At 49.1% G+C, this 18,690-nt stretch overlaps 2 protein-coding genes across 6 annotated transcripts in view; one reads left to right on the forward strand and one right to left on the reverse strand.

The window, feature by feature from the left end:
* Nucleotides 1-621: 621 nt before the first annotated feature.
* LOC123368217 (interferon-induced transmembrane protein 5-like) lies at nt 622-15,891 on the forward strand. 4 transcript variants are annotated; one of them, XM_045012810.1, is made up of 3 exons: nt 622-730; nt 13,090-13,317; nt 15,235-15,891. In XM_045012810.1, exons 1-3 carry the CDS (start codon nt 707-709, stop codon nt 15,451-15,453), a joined length of 471 nt encoding a protein of 156 aa, XP_044868745.1. In that variant the 5' UTR covers nt 622-706; the 3' UTR covers nt 15,454-15,891. The 4 variants fall into 4 exon arrangements, with proteins under 4 accessions (XP_044868745.1, XP_044868747.1, XP_044868746.1 ...); XM_045012812.1 differs by lacking the exon at nt 622-730 and adding an exon at nt 1,042-1,416 and having other exon boundaries at nt 13,021-13,317; XM_045012811.1 differs by lacking the exon at nt 622-730 and adding an exon at nt 1,066-1,416.
* A 1,492-nt stretch (nt 15,892-17,383) lies between these two features.
* Nucleotides 17,384-18,690, reverse strand: part of PGGHG (protein-glucosylgalactosylhydroxylysine glucosidase) — a 33,841-nt gene continuing 32,534 nt past the window's right edge. For both annotated transcript variants that reach the window (XM_045017171.1, XM_045017172.1), the window contains exon 15: nt 17,384-18,285. The gene's annotated coding sequence lies outside the window, so the exon portion shown is untranslated. The remainder of the gene's footprint in view (nt 18,286-18,690) is intronic.

The raw sequence follows: 18,690 nt of genomic DNA on the forward strand, positions 1-18,690 counted from the left end.
CTTCTATTGGAGGTTTCTATATCTCTTCAGCCTGAGCTAATGGGAGGAATTCAGTTGCATAACTCATCTTCATGGGGGTGAAGAGAACAGGACAACTGAGTCTTTTGTCCTCTTTCATGTCCCACAATAGTCCATCTGGTGTTGATGGACCTTTCCTGTTGGGCAGGACATAACATCTTCTGTTGTAGATTAGCACTTTACACTAGTTAATGTTTCTCTCCTCTTGGGTGATTTACATTGTGACACAGGCTTAAAATACAACTGCTCAAATACTACCTTACAATATAGTATATGGAGATTAGTGCATGCAGCAGCTCATAAGCATTTTATAAAGTCTAACCACTAAACACATCCTTATAGGTCTAATACCTACTTGAACAATACTAACACACGGCACTGCCACCAGCAGCAGCACAGAAGTAAGGGTGGCATAGTACCCCCGCCCCTCTAGTTCCCCCTCCCCCTGGCAGTGTCATTTGGGAACTTGAAATATCGTAACCCTAGCTGCAGTGATTACATCGCTTGTGTGTGCCTACACTTAGCCCCTTGTGTCAGTGCTGTGTGGCATCATCAGGAGCGCTTGTATAAATTATACTTCCCCAGTGGGGCATTGTGGGAAGGCTCCTGAAAGCCAGTAACAGGCGACATAAGCAACACAGTGTCTTCACTGACACTGCATCCACCTAACTACATCGACCTTGACGCTATGCTGCTCGTGGAGATGGAATTAGTAAGTCAGTGTAGCCGGGCAGTTATGTTGACGGGAGCGAAATTTAAGTGTCAACACTTCCATAGTTAGGTTGACGCAAGGTGGTTTATGTTGGCTTAACTCTGTAGTGTAGACCAGGCCCAGGGGTGGCTCTAGGCATTTTCCCGCCCCAAGCATAGCAGGCAGGCTGCCTTCAGCAGACCATCCGCAGGCACGCCCAGTGACTTGCCGCCCCAAGCACGTGCTTGGCGTGCTGGTGCCTGCAGCCGCCCCGACCAGGCCTCACACTGGGGCAACAATCTTAGCTATAAGCTTTCTGCTTTTCCTCCTGGCTTAAGTAACTGCCAGCGATCTGGCTGTGGGCTGAGGCAGCCGAACTGTCCGGCAGGCAGTCACTCCCTTTGCAGTGGTGTGATAGGCCCACTGGGACTCTAACTCAACGGAATTTCCCAACTGAGGAGTGGGAAAATTCTCAAACCAGTCACTCCGTGAAGGGAGCTGGATGCTCCCTCCTCTTCCCTTCCAACTGACACCCCAGGAGGAGTGACTGCCTCCTCTTCTCAGGCATTTGGGGTCAAAACCCAACCAGAGCTCCCCTTTTCCGGGACATCTGGGCAGCGGCTTTAGTTCCATCTCTCTGGCCTCTCTGCCTCAGGGAGGGTTGCCTGGCAACCGGGCAGCAACGGCTTCTGGGACTCCAGGCCCCGGTAAGTTTCACAGCCTCACTTATGGTGAGGAGAAGGGAGGTTACATCTGGTATTTTTCTTAAAACCCACGTGACTGCATGGAACTCTCAACTCTCATTTAAAAAAAAAAAAGTGAGTTTCTAACCCCCTCGATTGCAGAGCAGATCACAAAACTGGGACTTGAGACTATCCTCGCCCAGGGGTGGGCAAACGTTTTGGCCTGAGGGCCACATGGGGGTTCCAACACTGTATGGAGGGCCAGGCAGGGAAGGCTGTGCCCCCCCAACCCTGTTCGTCCCTCCCACTTCCTGCCCCCTGACAGCCCCCCCCCCAGAACCTCCAACCCCCCCCACTTCTTGTCCCCTGACCACCCCCTCCTGGGACCCCCTTCCCAAACTGCCCCCCTTGGACCCTACCCCCTATTCACCCCCATGACTGCCCCTCCCCCATGCACACCCCCACCCACCCCCGACAGACCTCCTGGGATCCCACCCCCTATCCACCCCCCCTGCTCCCTGACTGCCCCACTCCCATCCACCCCGGGTCCTGACAGACCCCCGGGACCCCACCCCCTTCCAACCCCCGCCCCCCCCCAAGCCCCTCTCGGAACGCGGCCCTGCGAACATGGGTGGAGGGCTCAGGGGGAGCAGGGGCAGCCGCGCAGCCGGAGAGACCGGGGCGGGTTCCCCTTCCAAGCGCCGCTTCTCTCCAGTTGGCTGCGCGGCCACCGGGTGCTGCTCCTGAGTCCTCCGGCTGCGCTCCCGCCACCCGCACCACGGGATCCATCACAGCTCTGTGTGTGAGACAGATGCATGTAGATCTGTCAGTCTCTATAGAGCTAGACAGACAGTCATGTACCTTTAGTTGCTATTTTTCTCACTGTCTCGGATACTATGGGATAAAATTAAAATGGAAAAAAGTCAATGATGGTTATGAAGGCGACTAGAGAGAGACAATGTCAGGTAGCAAACAGTCAGGATGAAAGTTTTAGGGTTCACTTCCATAGCTGAAAGCTAAGAAATAAAAATGACACAAGATGACAAAGCGCCAGGTTTAATTTTTAAAGCAAATTTTATTAAACATTTTCTACTGATGCCCAGGCAAATTTCTGTCTATGCAGAGCCCTTCCCTTCTCTGGTGCCACTGAATACACCATGTCAAGTAACACACAGACTGAAACAGTGTTAATGTCAGCGTTTGCCTTTTGGCCCCGCTCCCGCAACCTGAGCCCCTCAACCCCGCGGTCCCGCTCCCCAGGCCCAAGGGCGGGAAGTCCCGGCGGCCCCGCTACACCGGCCGGATCCCCGCAATCCCGCACCCCGGCCGGAGCCCTGCAACACCGCGGCCCCGCCACCCGGGCGGAGCCCCGCAACCACGCAGCCCCGCTCTCCCGGTCGGAGCTCCGCAACCCCGCAGTCCCGCCACCTCGGCCAGAGCCTTGCAACCCCGCGGTCCCGCTCCCCCGGCCGAGGGCGGCAAGTTCCGTGGCCCCTCTCTCCCGGCAGGAGCCCCGCATCCCCGCTCTCCCGGCGGGAGCCCCGCATCCCCGCTCTCCCGGCGGGAGCCCAGCAACCCCGCAGTCGCGCTCCTCCGGGCCCAGCGCGGCAACTGCCGTGGCTCCGCTTCCCCGGCCAGATCCCTGCAACCCCGCGGTCCAGCTCCCCAGGCCGAGCGCAGGAAGTCCCGGGGCTCTGCTACCCCGGCCGGAGCCCCGCAACCCCGCAGCCCCGCTCTCCCTGCCGGAGTCCCGCAACCCCGCGATCGCGCTCCCCCGGCGGAGCGCAGCAAGTCCCGCGGCCCCGCTACCCCGGCCGGAGCCCCGCAACGCCGGAGCCCCGCTCCTTCCACCGGAGCCCCGCAACTCCGCAGCCCCGCTACCACCGCCGGAGCGCGCGCAGCCCGGAGAGCACATGCCCCCCGAATCGGGCCTAGCACTAGCTAAAGCCGGCCCTGGCCCTGCCCATCTGCTCTCCTGAGGCTGCAGATGAGCCTCCCTCCCTGCTCAGCTCCCCTGCCCCCGCCGTGCAGCCCCCTCCTGCGCTGGAAGCACAGCGAGCTGAGGCTGCGGGGGAGGGGGGCCAGCAGGAGAGGGGCCAGGGGCTAGCCTCCCCGGCTGGGAGCTCAAGGGCTGCGGAGGACAGTCCCACAGGCTGGATGTGGCCCATCATGGGACGGCTCTAGACCCCAGCGCACCAAGCGTGCGCGTGGGGCGGCATTTTCCCGGCAGGGCGGCAGGCGGATCCGGGGGACCCTCCGCAGGCACGTCTCCGGGCGCCGCAGGACTGGCGCCCGGCAGCGCCCCCCCTGCGGCATGCCGCCCTGCTTGGGGCGGCCAGATTGCTAGAGCTGCCCCTGGGCCTATGGGCTGTAGTTTGCCCATCCTGTCCTAAAGGCTCAAAAACAAATACAAATGTATTATTTTAAAAAAAAAACCTCATGATTTTTAAGCCAATATTAGGGCTTTTTGGAGCCTGAGTCCTGATGTTTAAACAGCACCAGGGGCTGCAGGAACCAGTGGTTTCCCCAGGAATTGAAATTAGGGGGGGTGTTCGAATTTACAGGGGGGGTGTCAGGACCAATGAGATATATAAAAAAGATATGAATAAAGTAAATGTTTTGTTAGGATAATGCAAATTTAACATAAGGAAAATGCAAGTTACACCAAAACACATAACAGATCTAGATTTCTAAAAAAAATATATAATTTAAAAAAAATGTATTTAATTTAAATTGACTTTTGAAAAGTAAGCCATCATGGGGTAAGAGGGAAGATCCTCTCATGGATCAGTAACTGGTTAAAAGATGGGAAACAAAGGGTTGGAATAAATTATCAGTTTTCATAATGGAGAGAGATAAATAGTGGTATCCCTGAGGGGTCGGTACTGGGACCAGTGCTGTTCAACATATTCATAAATGATCTGGAAAAATGGGTAAACAGTGAGGTGGCAAAATTTGCAGATGATACAAAACTATTCAAGATAGGTAAGTCCCAGGCAGACTGCGAAGAATTACAAAGGGATCTCATGAAACTGGGTGACTGGGCAACAAAAATGGCAGATGAAATTTAATGTTGATAAATGCAAAGTAATGTACATTGGAAAACAATCTCAACTATACATACAAAATGAAGGAGTCTGAATTAGCTGTTAACACTCAAGAAAGATCTTGCAGTCATTGTGGATAGTTCTCTGAAAACATCCACTCAGCGTGCAGCGGCAGTCAGTGATTCCCAACATTCTGTTTGCTTTTTTAAAAAGAACAGGAGCACTTGTGGCACCTTAGAGACTAACAAATTTATTTGAGCATAAGCTTTCGTGGGTTACAGTCCACTTCATCGGATGTAGCCCACGAAAGCTTATGTTCTTTTTGCAGTACAGACTAACATGGCTGCTACTCTGAAACCTTTGCTTTTTAAAGAAAGTGATAGATAATAAGACAGAAAATATCATATTGCCTCTATATAAATCCATGGCACATGTACACCATGAATACTGTGTGCAGATCTGGTTACTCCATCCCAAAAAAGACATACTGGAAATGCACAAAGTACAGAGATGGGCAACTAAAATGATTAGGGGTATGAAATAGGATGAAATTAAAATGACTGGGAATATTCAGCTTAGAAAAGAGATGACTAAGGGGGGGGTATGCTAAAGGTCTATAAAATCTTGACTGATGTGAAGAAAGTGAACAAAGTAAATGTTTTGTTAGGATAATGCAAATTTAACATAAGGAAAATGCAAGTTACACCAAAACACATAACAGATCTAGATTTCTAAAAAAAATATATAATTTAAAAAAAATGTATTTAATTTAAATTGACTTTTGAAAAGTAAGCCATCATGGGGTAAGAGGGAAGATCCTCTCATGGATCAGTAACTGGTTAAAAGATGGGAAACAAAGGGTAGGAATAAATTATGAGTTTTCAGAATGGAGAGAGATAAATAGTGGTATCCTTGAGGGGTCAGTACTGGGACCAGTCCTATTCAACATATTCATCTGGAAAAATGGGTAAACAGTGAGGTGGCAAAATTTGCAGATGATACAAAACTATTCAAGATAATTAAGTCCCAGGCAGACTGCGAAGAGCTACAAAGGGATCTCACACAACTGGGTGACTGGGCAACAAAATGGCAAATTAAATTCAGTGTTGATAAATGCAAAGTAATGCACATTGGAAAGCAATCTCAACTATACATACAAAATGATGGCATCTGAATTAGCTGTTAACACTCAAGGAAGAGATCTTGGCGTCATTGTGGATAGTTCTCTGAAAACATCCACTCCATGTGCAGCAACAGTCACAAAAGCAAACAATGTTGGGAATCATTAAGAAAGGGATAGATAATAAGACAGAAAATATCATATTGCCTCTATATAAATCCATGGTATGTGCACACCTTGAATAGTGTGTGTAGATCTGGTCACTCATCCTAAAAATATATATATTGGAATTGGAAAAGGTACAGAGATGGGCAACTAAAATGATGAGGGGTATGAAACAGGAGGAGAGATTAAAGTGACTGGGAATTTTCAGCTTAGAAAAGAGATGACTAATGGGGATATGATAGAGGTCTACAAAATCTTGACTGGTGCGAAGAAAGTGAATAAGGAAATTTTATTTAATTCTTCACATAACACAAGAATAGCAGTCACCCAATGAAATTAATAGGCAGCAGATTTTAAAAAAACAAAAGGAATTATTTCTTCACACAATATAAAGTCAACCCAGGGAACTCTTTGCCAGGGGATGCTGTGAAGACCAAAACTATAACAGGATTTTAAAAAGAACTAGATAAATTCCTGGAGAACAGGTCCATCTGTGGCTATTAGCCAGGATGAGAGGGATGCAACGCCATGCTCTGAGTGTCCCTAGCCTGTTTGCCAGAGGCTGGGAATGGGCAACAGGGGATGGATCACTTGATGATTCCCTGTTCTATTCATTCCCTCTGAAGCACCTGGCCTTGACCACTGTTGTAAGACAGGGTACTGGGCTAGATGGACCATGGGTCTGACCCAGTATGACCATTCTTATGTAAAAATTAATTATAATAAAAATGTTTAGTACAGAAACTCCCCAACATAATGACCTCCCAAGATAGCAACAATGTGAGATAACAACCTTGGAAAATACTGCATTTTAAAAATCTTGGCCTACTGGGAAACATATATATATAAGTTTCCATTCCCAGTCACAAATTCAGCATTCTGGAGCAAAGTGACTAAAATATAGTCCAACAAACAAATGTTTATTTAACATGCCCCTCACTTTTCCCTCCACTCACTGGTGTTGTCCTTAGTCAGTGGAGACTCAGAGTTCAGAGGTGCTTTCACGTGAGTACACTTCCAGGTGGGGGACAAAAAGGCACAGTTTGCTCTGGCCACGGCTGTTCGTTGTGCCACCGTTCACTCCACCGCTCTGTTGCCAATGGCCCTGCACAGTCACCTTCTGCTGTCACCTACCACTGTGACCTCTGTGAGTTGGTCTCTTGAGGTTCCACCAGCTCTCAGTGATTTCAGCTGAGCTCTCAGTGCGGGAACCTCGCTGCTAGTGCAGTCTGGGCTGTCTCTTACACAAAAACACTGTACCCACAGGAACACTGTCCCCACAACAGGACTAAGCACTTAGACCTGATTGTCAGTGATTTCAACTGCAGTGGTCACTTAACAGAACAAAAGACTATCTATTGGAGCCTAATCAGCTCTGTCTTTAAACAGTGGAGAGGGACAGGTCCCCACCCTCTCTCTTGATGCCTTCAAATCATCACAAGCTAAGCACAGTTCTACTGCCCTTTACTCATACAATAAGAACAACATTTCATCCCACCTTCCCCCCACATTCAAGTGGTTTGTAACCCAACCCCAGCCAAAATCTATCACTTGGACAACACAGCTCTGTTTGCTGGATACCTAGGTAGATTAGGTGTGAATGTAAATATAATCTGGCCCTGAAGCCTTAGCCCCCAGCTCATCACTAGCTGTCAGGGAGAGCTCATTTAGGCCATGGCTACACTTGCAAATTTGCAGCGCCAGTGTGGTCAAAGCCCCAGCGCTTGTTATTCCCCACAGGGAGGTGGAGTACGGAGCTCTCTCCCAGCGCTGGTGCTTTGACTACACTTAGCGCTTGAAGTGCAAGTGTAGCCATAGCCTTAGACTTTGCTTACAAATCAGCATTTGAAATTATTAGGTTGGCCAACATCACCGAAATGAATGCACTGACATCATAAAAAAACAGCTGTATAAGGAAGCAAGGAAGCTAGTCTATGTTCATACTTTTCAAATCTATTATACTTTTTCAGATACACATATTTTATCATACACTATATAAGCTTTTAAAGTGTGTATTAATGTTTGTTTAAATTCAGATTTCCAAACAGTCACTAAATTGGTATGTAACTAGCTCACAAAACTAGGGGGGGTGTTGGGAAAATTCAGGGGGGGTGTACACCCCCCCTGGGGGGGGTGTAGGGAAATCACTGGCAGGAACAGAGTTAGAGCTACGTGTCGATCGTCTTCAATTCTGATAACAGCAAGTTGGAGAATGGTGGTGGGCTCACTTGCTTCTGTTCTCCTTGGAGGATGAGTCAGAGCCTGGTACAGAGTTGTTCAGCAGTTTGTTAGACTCTGTGGTGGGAACAGGGCCGGCTCCAGAGCCCAGCGGGGCAAGCACCCGCCTGGGGCGGCCCTTTCCCGGGGGGGCGGCAGGCTGGGCCGGCGGACCTGCCGCAGTGATGCCTGCGGGAGGTCCACCGGAGCCGCGGGAGCAGCGGACCTGCCGCAGGCATGACTGCGGAGGGGGCGCTCGGCCGGCGGCTCCAGTGGACCTCCCGCAGGCGTGACTGCGGACGGTTCGCTGGTCCCGCGGCTCGGCTGGACCTCCCGCAGGCATGCCTGCGGCAGCTCAACCGGACCTGCAAACCGTCCGCAGCTGCGGGAGGTCCAGCCGAGCCGCGCGACCAGCGGACCCTCCGCAGTCATGCCCGCGGGAGGTCCGCTGCTCCCGCGGCTCGGGGGCGCCTCCCGGGCATGACTGCTTGGGGCGGCCAAATTTGTAGAGCCGCCCCTGGGTGGGAACACCTCTGCCTGCAGAAACTTTGCTAAGTAAAAGCTGCAGGCTCTGTACCTAGCTTGTTGGCTTTTCACCCACATCCTTTTTGGTACCAAGGAGCCTTGTAAATGACTCATCCCATCTTCAGCCTTTCCAAGAGGAGATCCCACTGCCCCAGGTATACCTGGGGATGGGCATCTTTCCCTAAAGACCTGGCAATGTCAGAGGGGAAATTCTCTTCTCTGCTCATCCTTGGCAATAGAAATGGTGCCTCTGTCCCCGGCCTGCCTCCCTCCAGCAAGTCCACTTCAAAACCAAAATCTTCCTGTTATCTGTAGGAAGGGAATTGCCCTAAATGAGGAATGAATCTTTCTGTAGGCCACTTGGTGGAGACATAACGTAAGGAAAGGAAGTAGGTTACTTTGAGAAACGGGACCTTTGCATTGTGCATCTCTCATCCAATCTTTCCCTGCGTCCCATTTTTCCAGGGTAGTCTCTGGTTTAGGGTACAGTGTGTTGCCAGCCTGACTAACTGTAACTTGTTCCAATTGTTTGACTTTTGAGATAGAAATGTAGGACAGGAAGGGAGCTCAAGGAGTCATCAAGTCCAGCCCCCTGCATTGAGTCAGGACCAATTAAACCTAGACCATCCCTGACAGGTGTTTGTCCAGCCTGTTCTTAAAAACCTGAAATTATGAGGATTATGTAACCTCCTCTGGAAGCCTATTGCAGAGTTTAACTACCCTGATAGTTAGAAAGCTTTTCCTAATATCTAACCTACATCTTCCTTGCTGCAGATTGAGCCCATTACTTCTTGTTCTACCTTCAGTGGACATCGAGAACAATGGATCTCCACCCTCTTTATAACAGCCCTTAACATATTTTAAGACTTTTCAGGTCCCCCCTCAGTCTTCTTTTCACAAGACTAAACATACACAGGTTTTTAAATACCTTTTCCTCATAGGCCAGGACCAGGTTTTCTAAACTTTCCATCATTTTTGTTGCTCTCCTGGCCTGTCTCCAATTAGTCCACATCTTTCTTAGAGTGTAGCACCCAGAACTAGACACAGAACTCCAGCAGAGGCGCACCAGTGCTGGGTAGAGCAGGACAATTGCCTCCCATGTCTCACATATGACACTCCAGTTAATACACCCCAGTTAATATTTGCCTTTTTCACAACTGCATCACATTGTTGGCTCATATTCAAGTTGTGATCCACTATAACCTCCAGATTCTCTTCTGCAGTATTCAGCAGCAGCTCCAGGCACCAGTGCTCCAAGAGTGTGCCTGGGGTGGCAAGCTGCGGCAGGCACCCTGCCAGTCCCTGTGAGGGTGGCAGTCAGGCTGCCTTCGGTGGCTTGCCTGTGGGAGGTCCACCGGTCCCACGGATTCAGCGGCAATTCGGCGGCAAGTACGCCAAAGCTGCGGGACCAGCAGACCTCCCGCAGGCAGGCTGCCTGCCATGCTTGGGGTGGCAAAAAAGCTAGAGCCACCCCTGGCGATATTACTGCCTAGCTAGTTATTCCCCATTTTGTATTTATACATTTGATTTTTCCTGCCTAGGTACAATACTTTGCACTTATCTTTATTGAATTTCATCATAGTGATTTCAATCCTTTTTTCCAATTTGTCAAGGTCCTTTTGAATTCTAATCCTGTCCTCCAAAATGCTTGCAACCCTTCCCAGCTTGGTGTCATCCACACATTTTATAAGTATGCTCTTCACTCCATGAGTCAAGTCATTAATGCAAGAATTGAATATTACCAAACCTAGGGCAGTCCCCTGTGGAACCCCACTTGATATCTCCTCCAAGTTTGACAGCAAACCATTGATAGCTCCTCTTTCAGTATATTCTTTCAACCAAACTTATAGTAATTTCATATTACTAGACCATATTTCACTAGTTCACTTATGAGAATGTCATGTGAAACTGTGTAAAAACCCCTTACTAAAATCAATATAGATCATGTGTACTGCTTTCCCCTATTCACTAGGCCAGTAACCCTGTCAAAGAAGGAAATTAGGTTGGTTTGGCATTATTTGTTTTTGACAAATACATGTTGCCTATTCCTAATAACCCTATTATCCCCTAGGTGCTTACAAAGTGATTTTTAATAATTTGTTTCAGTATCTGGTCTATAATTCCACAGGTCCTGTTTGTTCCCATTTTTAAAGAGTGATACTATGTTTGTCCTTCTCCAATCATCTGGGACCTCGCCCGTTCTCCATGATTTCTCACCAAAGATCATTGGTAATGATTCTGAGATTGTGTCTGCTAGTTCCTTAAGTACCCAATGATGAATACCCTGCCAACTTTAATACATCTAACTCTTATAAATATTCTTTAATTGTTCTTTCCTATTTTGGCTTGCGTTCCTTTCTCCTTGTTGTTAATATGAATTGTGTTAAGTACCTGGTTACAATTAACCTTTTCAGTGAAGACTGAAGCAAAATAATCATTCAACTCTTCAGACTCCTTGATGTCGTCTTTTATTAGTTCTCCTTCCTGGCTAAGTAGGGGACCTACACTTTCCTTCATCTTTCCCTTGCTCCTAATGTATTTATAGAACCTTTTCACACTGCCTTTTATATCTCTTGCATGGTGCAACTCATTGTAGGAGTTAAAAGGTTGATTTTCTATGTGTGTGTGTGTGTTTATGGGGAGTGGAGGAAGGAAAGCAATCTGGAGCTGGTGTGGGAATAAAACAATACCCAGACCTTCATATGAGCTTTCTTAGGACTGTCTGGATTCTGAAAGGCCATAGTCAATTCACTTTACACAGGAGGGGAAGCTCAGCCATTATAGCCATTACAATTATTATTTATTTTACTGTACCCCAATGTGTGCTAGGCACCTCCTGAACCCTGTGAACTGCTACCCTCTGAACTGCAGTGGTTACTGTTACAGATCTTGAGGGGCACCATAGCCAAGACCCTGGCAGAAGGCTATGGTGGTAGAAAGGGAAGTATCCTGCAATATTACCAGTACGACTGGATTTAATGTGAGCAGCTCTTTCCTTTTCCAGGTGTGTGACTGTAGGAGCCTTGGTCATATGGATGGTGCCCTCTAACACTACAGCTCTCCCTATTGTGCTGTATCAGGGCTAGTACTAGAATCACTGCCATCCATCTAATCTGTAGAATTGATAAGGTGCTTGTCTCTAGTATCTAAGCTCTGACCTCCTGTCTCTCACCTGCATTCACTCTTCCATTGATACATGGAGGGTGCCTGAGTCCTAAGCAACCCATCCACTGAACTGCAATATCCAGTTAGTCTTTATTCTGGGCAAGCGACTTCGAAAGGCAGCAATCTCTTGGTTGTGAGAGTTGTATGTACCTGTAGCCAACCTGTTTTGGTAAAGACTAGAATCCCTTAGTGTGACAGCTGTCTGATGGTCCATGTCAAACCTGAAAAGACAACACCAACATATTCCTGTAAATTGCTGGGGTTTGCATTTAAATAGCCAGAACTTCTGAGCATAGAGACATTAGAAATATTACACTTGCTGCTGGTTTGTCTTTACTCTTACTGAAGTCTGGTTGATCTTATGATCAGAGCTGCTCCAGCCACTGCTAGGGTTGAGCCCTGGGGTTTCAGGAGAGGGAAAAAAACCTGCTCTGGACTCTGGAAGAAGAAAACTTGACCTGGATATCTGCCAGCCTGGAATGGACCCTATGGGGCAGATGTTACTCTTTTACATCAATGTAACTGAGGGCAGATGCTGGCTTTACATCTCCTCCTTGAATATAAGTACTTCAGTCCCATGCCATGAGCAATAGCCCCTTGCTCAAACAGTCCTTGCCGCTGCCTTGGAGAACACTTCTACAGGGCATTTATTCTAGGGTAGGCACAGGGCCCAAATTCTCAAAGGTATTTAGGCACTTGACTCCCATTGACTTTGGTGCCTAAATACTTTTGAGGGTCTAGCCCCAGGGTTTGCAAAGCTAGCTCTGTTAGGGCCCTATTTCAGCCCCTTCCTAGCCTTGGCAGCAGCTCTCCATTTCAAAGTGCTTTACCTTTCGTGGATGATACATTTGTGAAGTTCCTGATGTGGGGGCATCACCTTGGGCTATAGATGGGTGGGAATCGTACATTTTAGAATATTTAGCAAAGGGTAATGCAAAACCCAGAAAAACATATAGAGGCGGCAGGGGAAATGCAATCCCCTTTGGGAAGATATTGATCTTTTAGTGCTTGAGAAGAAAGAGCTTTTTCAGTCCACTTGTATTGCCCTGTACATGTACCTCGCTGTGCCAACAGCTTCCCTCTCTGCTCCCGATGGGTTATAACACAGAACTGCCATGCACAGTTCTGTATGGTCCATGGCCCTTTGCAGTGCTCAGGATCTGCAGCATGTCCTTTCGAAGCTGGGTTCCTGAATCAGTGCCTCAAGCTGCCTAGCTCTCTGGAAAAGGCTGACAGAGAGGCCTCAGCCCATGAGGCTATAAAAAGCGCTCCATACACAATCAGGGGAGGACAGGCTTACAAACCCAAGTATGTTGCTCTCAGCTTTGACCAAACATTTCTGATAACCACAGCCAGGCGAGGGCTGTAATTTCCCTGTTTTATATATAGAAGGAGATGGAGCTGTGCCTCAGGCAGAGACTATAAAAAGGACCTGCCCTGCACTGGCTCCCCTTACAGGCTGCTACCACAGGAGAGCTGAGGATTTCACCTTCCAGGACCATGGACACATCTTACCCTCGCGAGGACTACCTGCCCATGACGTCCCGGAAGCAGGACACTTGTCCCACCGTCATCACCATTGGACCCTCCGTAGTGCCCCGGGACCACCTGATCTGGTCCATCTTCAACACCATCTACATGAACTTCTGTTGTTTTGGCTTAGTGGCTCTTGCCTACTCCGTCAAGGTAAGACAGCCCAGCTCTCCTCTGCCTCTTCTACACAAGCCCATAGAGGCTGACTCTAGTGCAGAAATGGACCCCTTTGTGTCCATGTCTCCCAGTCACTTGGAGATTCCAGAATTAGGAGGTGTACAGGAAGTGTACATCTCAGTGCATCTAGTTTTATATGGAGATTCCTTCCTGGGGGTCTCTAGTAAGAATGATATGCACCAGTTGACCTAGAGATGCTAGGATTTCCCAGGGATTCTGGTAGGTATTATAAACTTCACCCAGGTTACCTAGCGATTCTGGGATCTCTCTCTGTTCTCTGAGTTGTAATATACCCTAAAATCGGGAAGTGATGTGAAAAATCTAGGAGATTCTGGAAGAATGTCATGACCCTTCCTGCTCTGGAGGGGGAGGGGACTAGCCCCAATTCTTTCCAGTACCCCCTACCCACTAAAAAATCTCCTGCCGTTACTGCGTACCAGAGGGTACCACCCTACTCGCACTACTGTGAGCCGGTAGAAAGTTGTTATGGGCAGTTGGCTTCAGTTTGCCTCAGCCTTAAATCTCAACTTGTTAGCACTGTCCTAACAGAGGAAATTAGCCCAGTGCTGCCCATTAGCTGGAATTCTACCTTTCAAAAGGAAAAATACTGTGAAAAATACAACTATCCGTGACAACTACTCTGGCATTTCCAAGATAGACTGCCTGAGCCTCCTGATTCAGTGGCTGGGTCTGAAAGGGCAGTGATGGGGCAGGATAGCTGACTGCAGTGTTTGTGTAAAGAGCATCAGGAATTAATTGAGCACCCTGTGCTGGTACAGCATCCTTAAGCACCATGTCCTCATGCTGGTTGAGGCTGATGTGTATCATCTAAATAATATCTCCGGCTAGATTGCCACACATCAATGAGGCTGCGAGCTGTCCTGGCAATCACACTTTCCTGTTATCCCACAGTTAGTGCCATCTGTATATGGATGAGGTTCTGGGGACTGACTTCTCTACTCCAGAGGATGCCCGGGGACCATGATCTATGTGGAGGGACTCCTCCATATCCCACACCTTGCAGCTGGGAATCTGCTCTGTTCAGGAATGGGGGACGACGGGTATATCCTAAACTGCTGGGAATGGATTTAATGAAGTCAGCAAGAGGCACTTCCTAGAGAACTGGGGGAAGGAGAGGTTTAGAGTAACTGTTCTGTTCCCAGATGTCTCTGCTGAGGATCATTCATATAGTGTCAGAGCCACTGCTCCTCCTTGGATTTGATTTGCTAAGAGATGCCAACAGCAAAGGAGCGTGTGAGTGAGTGTGTGACGGAGATAAAGCTGAGACACAAAGAGGCAGACAGTGGGCTAAGGTCAGAGGTGCTGTAAATCGCTTACTGATGCGTAAGAGAACTGAAAGTGGTTTAATTAAACATCAAGGAGCTGGAGGAAGATGTAAATTAAAGCGGGATGAGAACTACTTTAATTCACACATTCTTGCAGTGGCCTGTGATTTTTCTAGCTACAGACCTCTCTCCTGGCCCCTCGTCATGTTGAGTTACACCAGCTGAGACTTAGTGGGCCAAATTCAGAGATGACGTGTATGGTAATGGAGGGGGTAAGTTACCAGTTGGTAAGTGTGTGAGTCTGCTTTGCTGTGACATGCCCGGTGAGGGAGCCAGCAGAAGGTGCCAGCTATTTGCTTAGACTCACTGGATTAGGCTGACAGAGAAGTTCAGAGAGAATGGAGCGGGGAGAGAACAATCAGCTCCAGAGCAAGGGGCAGATGGAAGTGAGGTGAGTGACAGACAGCCACTGAGAGCTGCAGTGGGTGGTTTCAGCCTGTTCTGATGCTTGTAGTTCGATTGTATTGCTCTCAGGGCATTGCCTTGTCCTTTGCCTCCTCTGCCATGTCACTAACTCGCTGCACCCTTCCTGGCTTGGCTGTTGCAGGCCCGGGATCAGAAAGTGGCTGGTGACATCGAGGCCGCTCGCCGCTTCAGCTCCAAAGCCAAATGCTACAACATCCTGGCGATGGTGTGGAGCCTGCTGCTGCCGCTGCTGCTCATCGCCCTGATGATCACAGGCGTGATCCACCTCTCCAAGCTCGCTCAGGAATCGATGGACTTCTTCAACTACAAGTTGTTCACTAACGACGATGACGGAAAGTGATCCAGGGGCCTCGTGGGCTCCTGGAAACACTTGTGGGCCACTCTGGTAGCCTTCTAAAGACACTGCTAATCCAGTATAACCCAGCAAACCAAACCACTGCACATTGCAACCTCCGTTGTTGTAACCCAGAGCAACCAATGCCTCACACCAATCAGAGCACCACTGAGGTATTTCATGTGCCCCGGAACTCATTTCACAGCTTGCCCTTTGGTGTGGCCTGAGGTGTGAAAATAGTTCCTTTTGCATCCTGGTAGTTTGCATGGACTTGCGCTCAAGATAGCTGAGTCTGTGCACTGTGGTTCCTCTCCTCCTTTCCTCCTCCTTTGGTCTTTGCTTGTCCTGGGATCTTGGCCATGGGGTGTTAGAGACATGAGCTATCGACTTCCCTTGGAACCCTATTCTTTTGCTGTGCCACCAGTCTAACCTTTGTTGTTACTATTTAAGTGATTAAATAATTTCACAAATCACATGTCTCTCTATGTGTGGCAGTTTCTAATGGCTAATGTAAATGTGGCATAGTTACTCAGTTACCCTCAGGTCCTGGTTTCAAATTTCCCAATCAGAAGGGCTAGAAACTGACTGTTCTTCTTAATGAAATCTCAGATTCTGTTGTGATCATGTGATTCCAAGAGCGCGAGGGTCTAAACGTGGGCCTGTAGAACCTAGGCCTTAATCCAGGCCTGCCCCATCCTTCGCACCATGGGAGGCTCAAGCCGCAATGTACATGTCGGGACTAGATCTGGGAGGCTAGTGAATACAGGGGCGTGCCCAAGGGGGGAAAGGGAAAAGAAATGGGCCTGGGTGTTTGAATCTGAATCCCTAGCTCCTGTGAAGGGACCAAGGCCACTAGATGGTAGTTTGTATTTGTGAGATATTACCTAATATGAATTGATTTATGACTGGGGCTATGACTTAGTCATGGAAGTCACAGAACCCATGACTTCCAGAGACCTCTGTGACTTGAGCCCCTGGCGCCTGGGAGCTGTAGGGTCCCCCCAACCCCCGGTGGCTGGGAACTGTGGGGCCCGAGCTCCCAGCCACAGAGGATGACAGGAGTGCCCCGCAGCTCCCAGCCGCCACAGGCAGCGGGACCCATCTGCAGCTCCCAGCCGCTGTGGGCAGTAGGGCCCAGGGAGCTCCCCACCACTGCAGGCAGCGGGGCTGGTCTGCAGCTCCCGATTGCTGCAGGCAGCGGGGCCTTGGGAGCTCCCTGCCACTGCAGGCAGTGGGGCCGCTCTACAGCTGCCAGCTGCCACGGGCAGCGGGGCCCTGGGAGCTACCGGCCACCACAGGCAGCACAGGTTCTCCTCAGCTCCCAGCCCCATGGCCAGCAAGAGTGCCCCAGAGCATGGAGCCCCTGTGGCTGGCAGGGGTGTCCCGGAGCTCCAAGCCAGAGGCACCGCAGGTGGCGGGGGTGCCCTGAGCTTGGAGCCACCAGTGATGTGGGGACCCTGCAGCTCCGAGCCAGGCACCCCTGGGTGGCCCATTTTGTCATGCATATTTTTAGTAAACATCACAGACAGGTCACGGCTTCCATGAATTTTTCTTTATTGCCCATGACCTGTCCGTAACGTTTACTAAAAATATGCGTGACAAAATCTTAGCCTTAGTTATGACTTACAAATTCATTATATTGAAGATTCCCATATAGGGATGCGTGCTCTGGTTCTGATCAATGATGAACCAACCTGAACCTTCACCCAAAACATTTTTCAGGTTTGAAAATCTCTCAGCTCCTTCCTTCATGATTTTTTTTTTTCATTTTTGCCATGCCTTGATTCCATTCAGGAGCAAGGATGGGAAATCCAAATGATCACAAGGAAGGCTGTTTGACTGGATTTCTGGCATGAGTGGAAGTATAAAGCAATGGAAATCTGCCCACCTTTGTAAAATGTCCCTCCTGACAGTGCACTTTTGGAGAATTGGGGTGAGATTCAGAGAATCATAGAAATGGAAGTCTGAAGAGGAAATCTAGTCCCTCTTCCATGTCCAGAGGGCATGATGCTAATCTGGACAGCACATCTGCCCCTTTTGAACTTTGCCCATCCCTTGAGAGAACCAGGGTGGGGATCTCAGGGAGCAATTTACTATTTCTCCATCTCCTGGCCTGTCAAATGTCATTAAATATCCCTCTGGGGTCCTGAAGAAACTCTGGTCTTTAGTCACACTCAGCTCCGGCCCTCTGCCTTGCACATGGGGTACCCCAGACTTCCCACAGAAGGGGCCTATTTTAGATGAACAGAACAACAGTGGGTTTTCCCCACAGATGTGAGTAACTAGTTTGCTGGCTGCTTTTAATGCTCCTCTTGGTGTATTTGGCTTTTCAGCCCAGGGCAGCTTGACACTGTCAAAGCTGCCGAGACTCAGGAGAATTGTAGCATATCATTATCAGCCAAATATTGTGGCTTTTGACTTTGGAAGCCAATGGTGTGCCTCTCCTGCCAACCAAGCAATCTCATTGGCTGCCAGACTCAGAGAAGCAGAGTTCTGATTGGTTAGTACACAGATCCAACACTCAAAACATGTAAGGAACTCTGGATATGGCCAATGCTGAGAATGTCCAGTCATCCACTCACTTGCCTTTCACCGCAGCCTTGATTGGCTTGTTAACTGGCTTCACATTGGTTTGTTCACCATTGATCTTTGTCCAGAGTTTAGTTGTTCTGGTCAGGCAGCCAATTAATCTGGCTCTAGCCTAGCTGGGCTCTGCTCCCCCTGCCTCCTGTGGTCTCGTAGGGTGGAGACGCTGTGATATTTCTGTAGATAACTTGGGCTGTTCTGTTTTACTCCTCGGGCGGTCCCTGCAGCATTCCAAGGCTGGCAGGGATATCACTGAAAGGACATAGAATCATAGAATATTAGGGTTGGAAGACACCTCAGGAGGTCATCTAGTCCAACCCCCTGCTCAAAGCAGGACCAACCCCAACTAAATCATCCCAGCCAGGGCTTGCACTGTGTGTGTTCAGATGCCCCAGTGAGCTCAGGCCGTCCTGGGGATTGGCAGAGAACTCTGATGTCCATGGTCAGCTCAAGCCATGCTGGGAGCTTTGATGGCCACTGTTGCTGAAGGGACATCTTAATAGTGACTCCCCCAAATCCACCTCTCTTCTCTGTGACCTGGCACTTGTCTGGTATTTTGCATTCTTGGGAATCACCAGATTCTGGGTGGTGGGGTACAGCTTGGAGATGTCCAAGGGACAAACAAGGCAAGGTAAGAATAAACCCCAAGCATCACAC

This window comes from Mauremys mutica, chromosome 4 (genome assembly GCF_020497125.1).
Source record: "Mauremys mutica isolate MM-2020 ecotype Southern chromosome 4, ASM2049712v1, whole genome shotgun sequence".
Taxonomy (NCBI): domain Eukaryota; kingdom Metazoa; phylum Chordata; order Testudines; family Geoemydidae; genus Mauremys; species Mauremys mutica.

Bases quoted from the DNA above. Each gene is read 5' to 3' on its own strand.
- LOC123368217 (XM_045012809.1), top strand. From the start codon at position 1,438: ATGGTGAGGAGAAGGGAGGTTACATCTGGTATTTTTCTTAAAACCCAC. The intron at 1,528-13,089 runs GTGAGTTTCTAA...CTCCCCTTACAG, and splicing joins TCTCATTTAAAAAAAAAAAA to GCTGCTACCACAGGAGAGCT. The intron at 13,318-15,234 runs GTAAGACAGCCC...TGGCTGTTGCAG, and splicing joins CTCTTGCCTACTCCGTCAAG to GCCCGGGATCAGAAAGTGGC.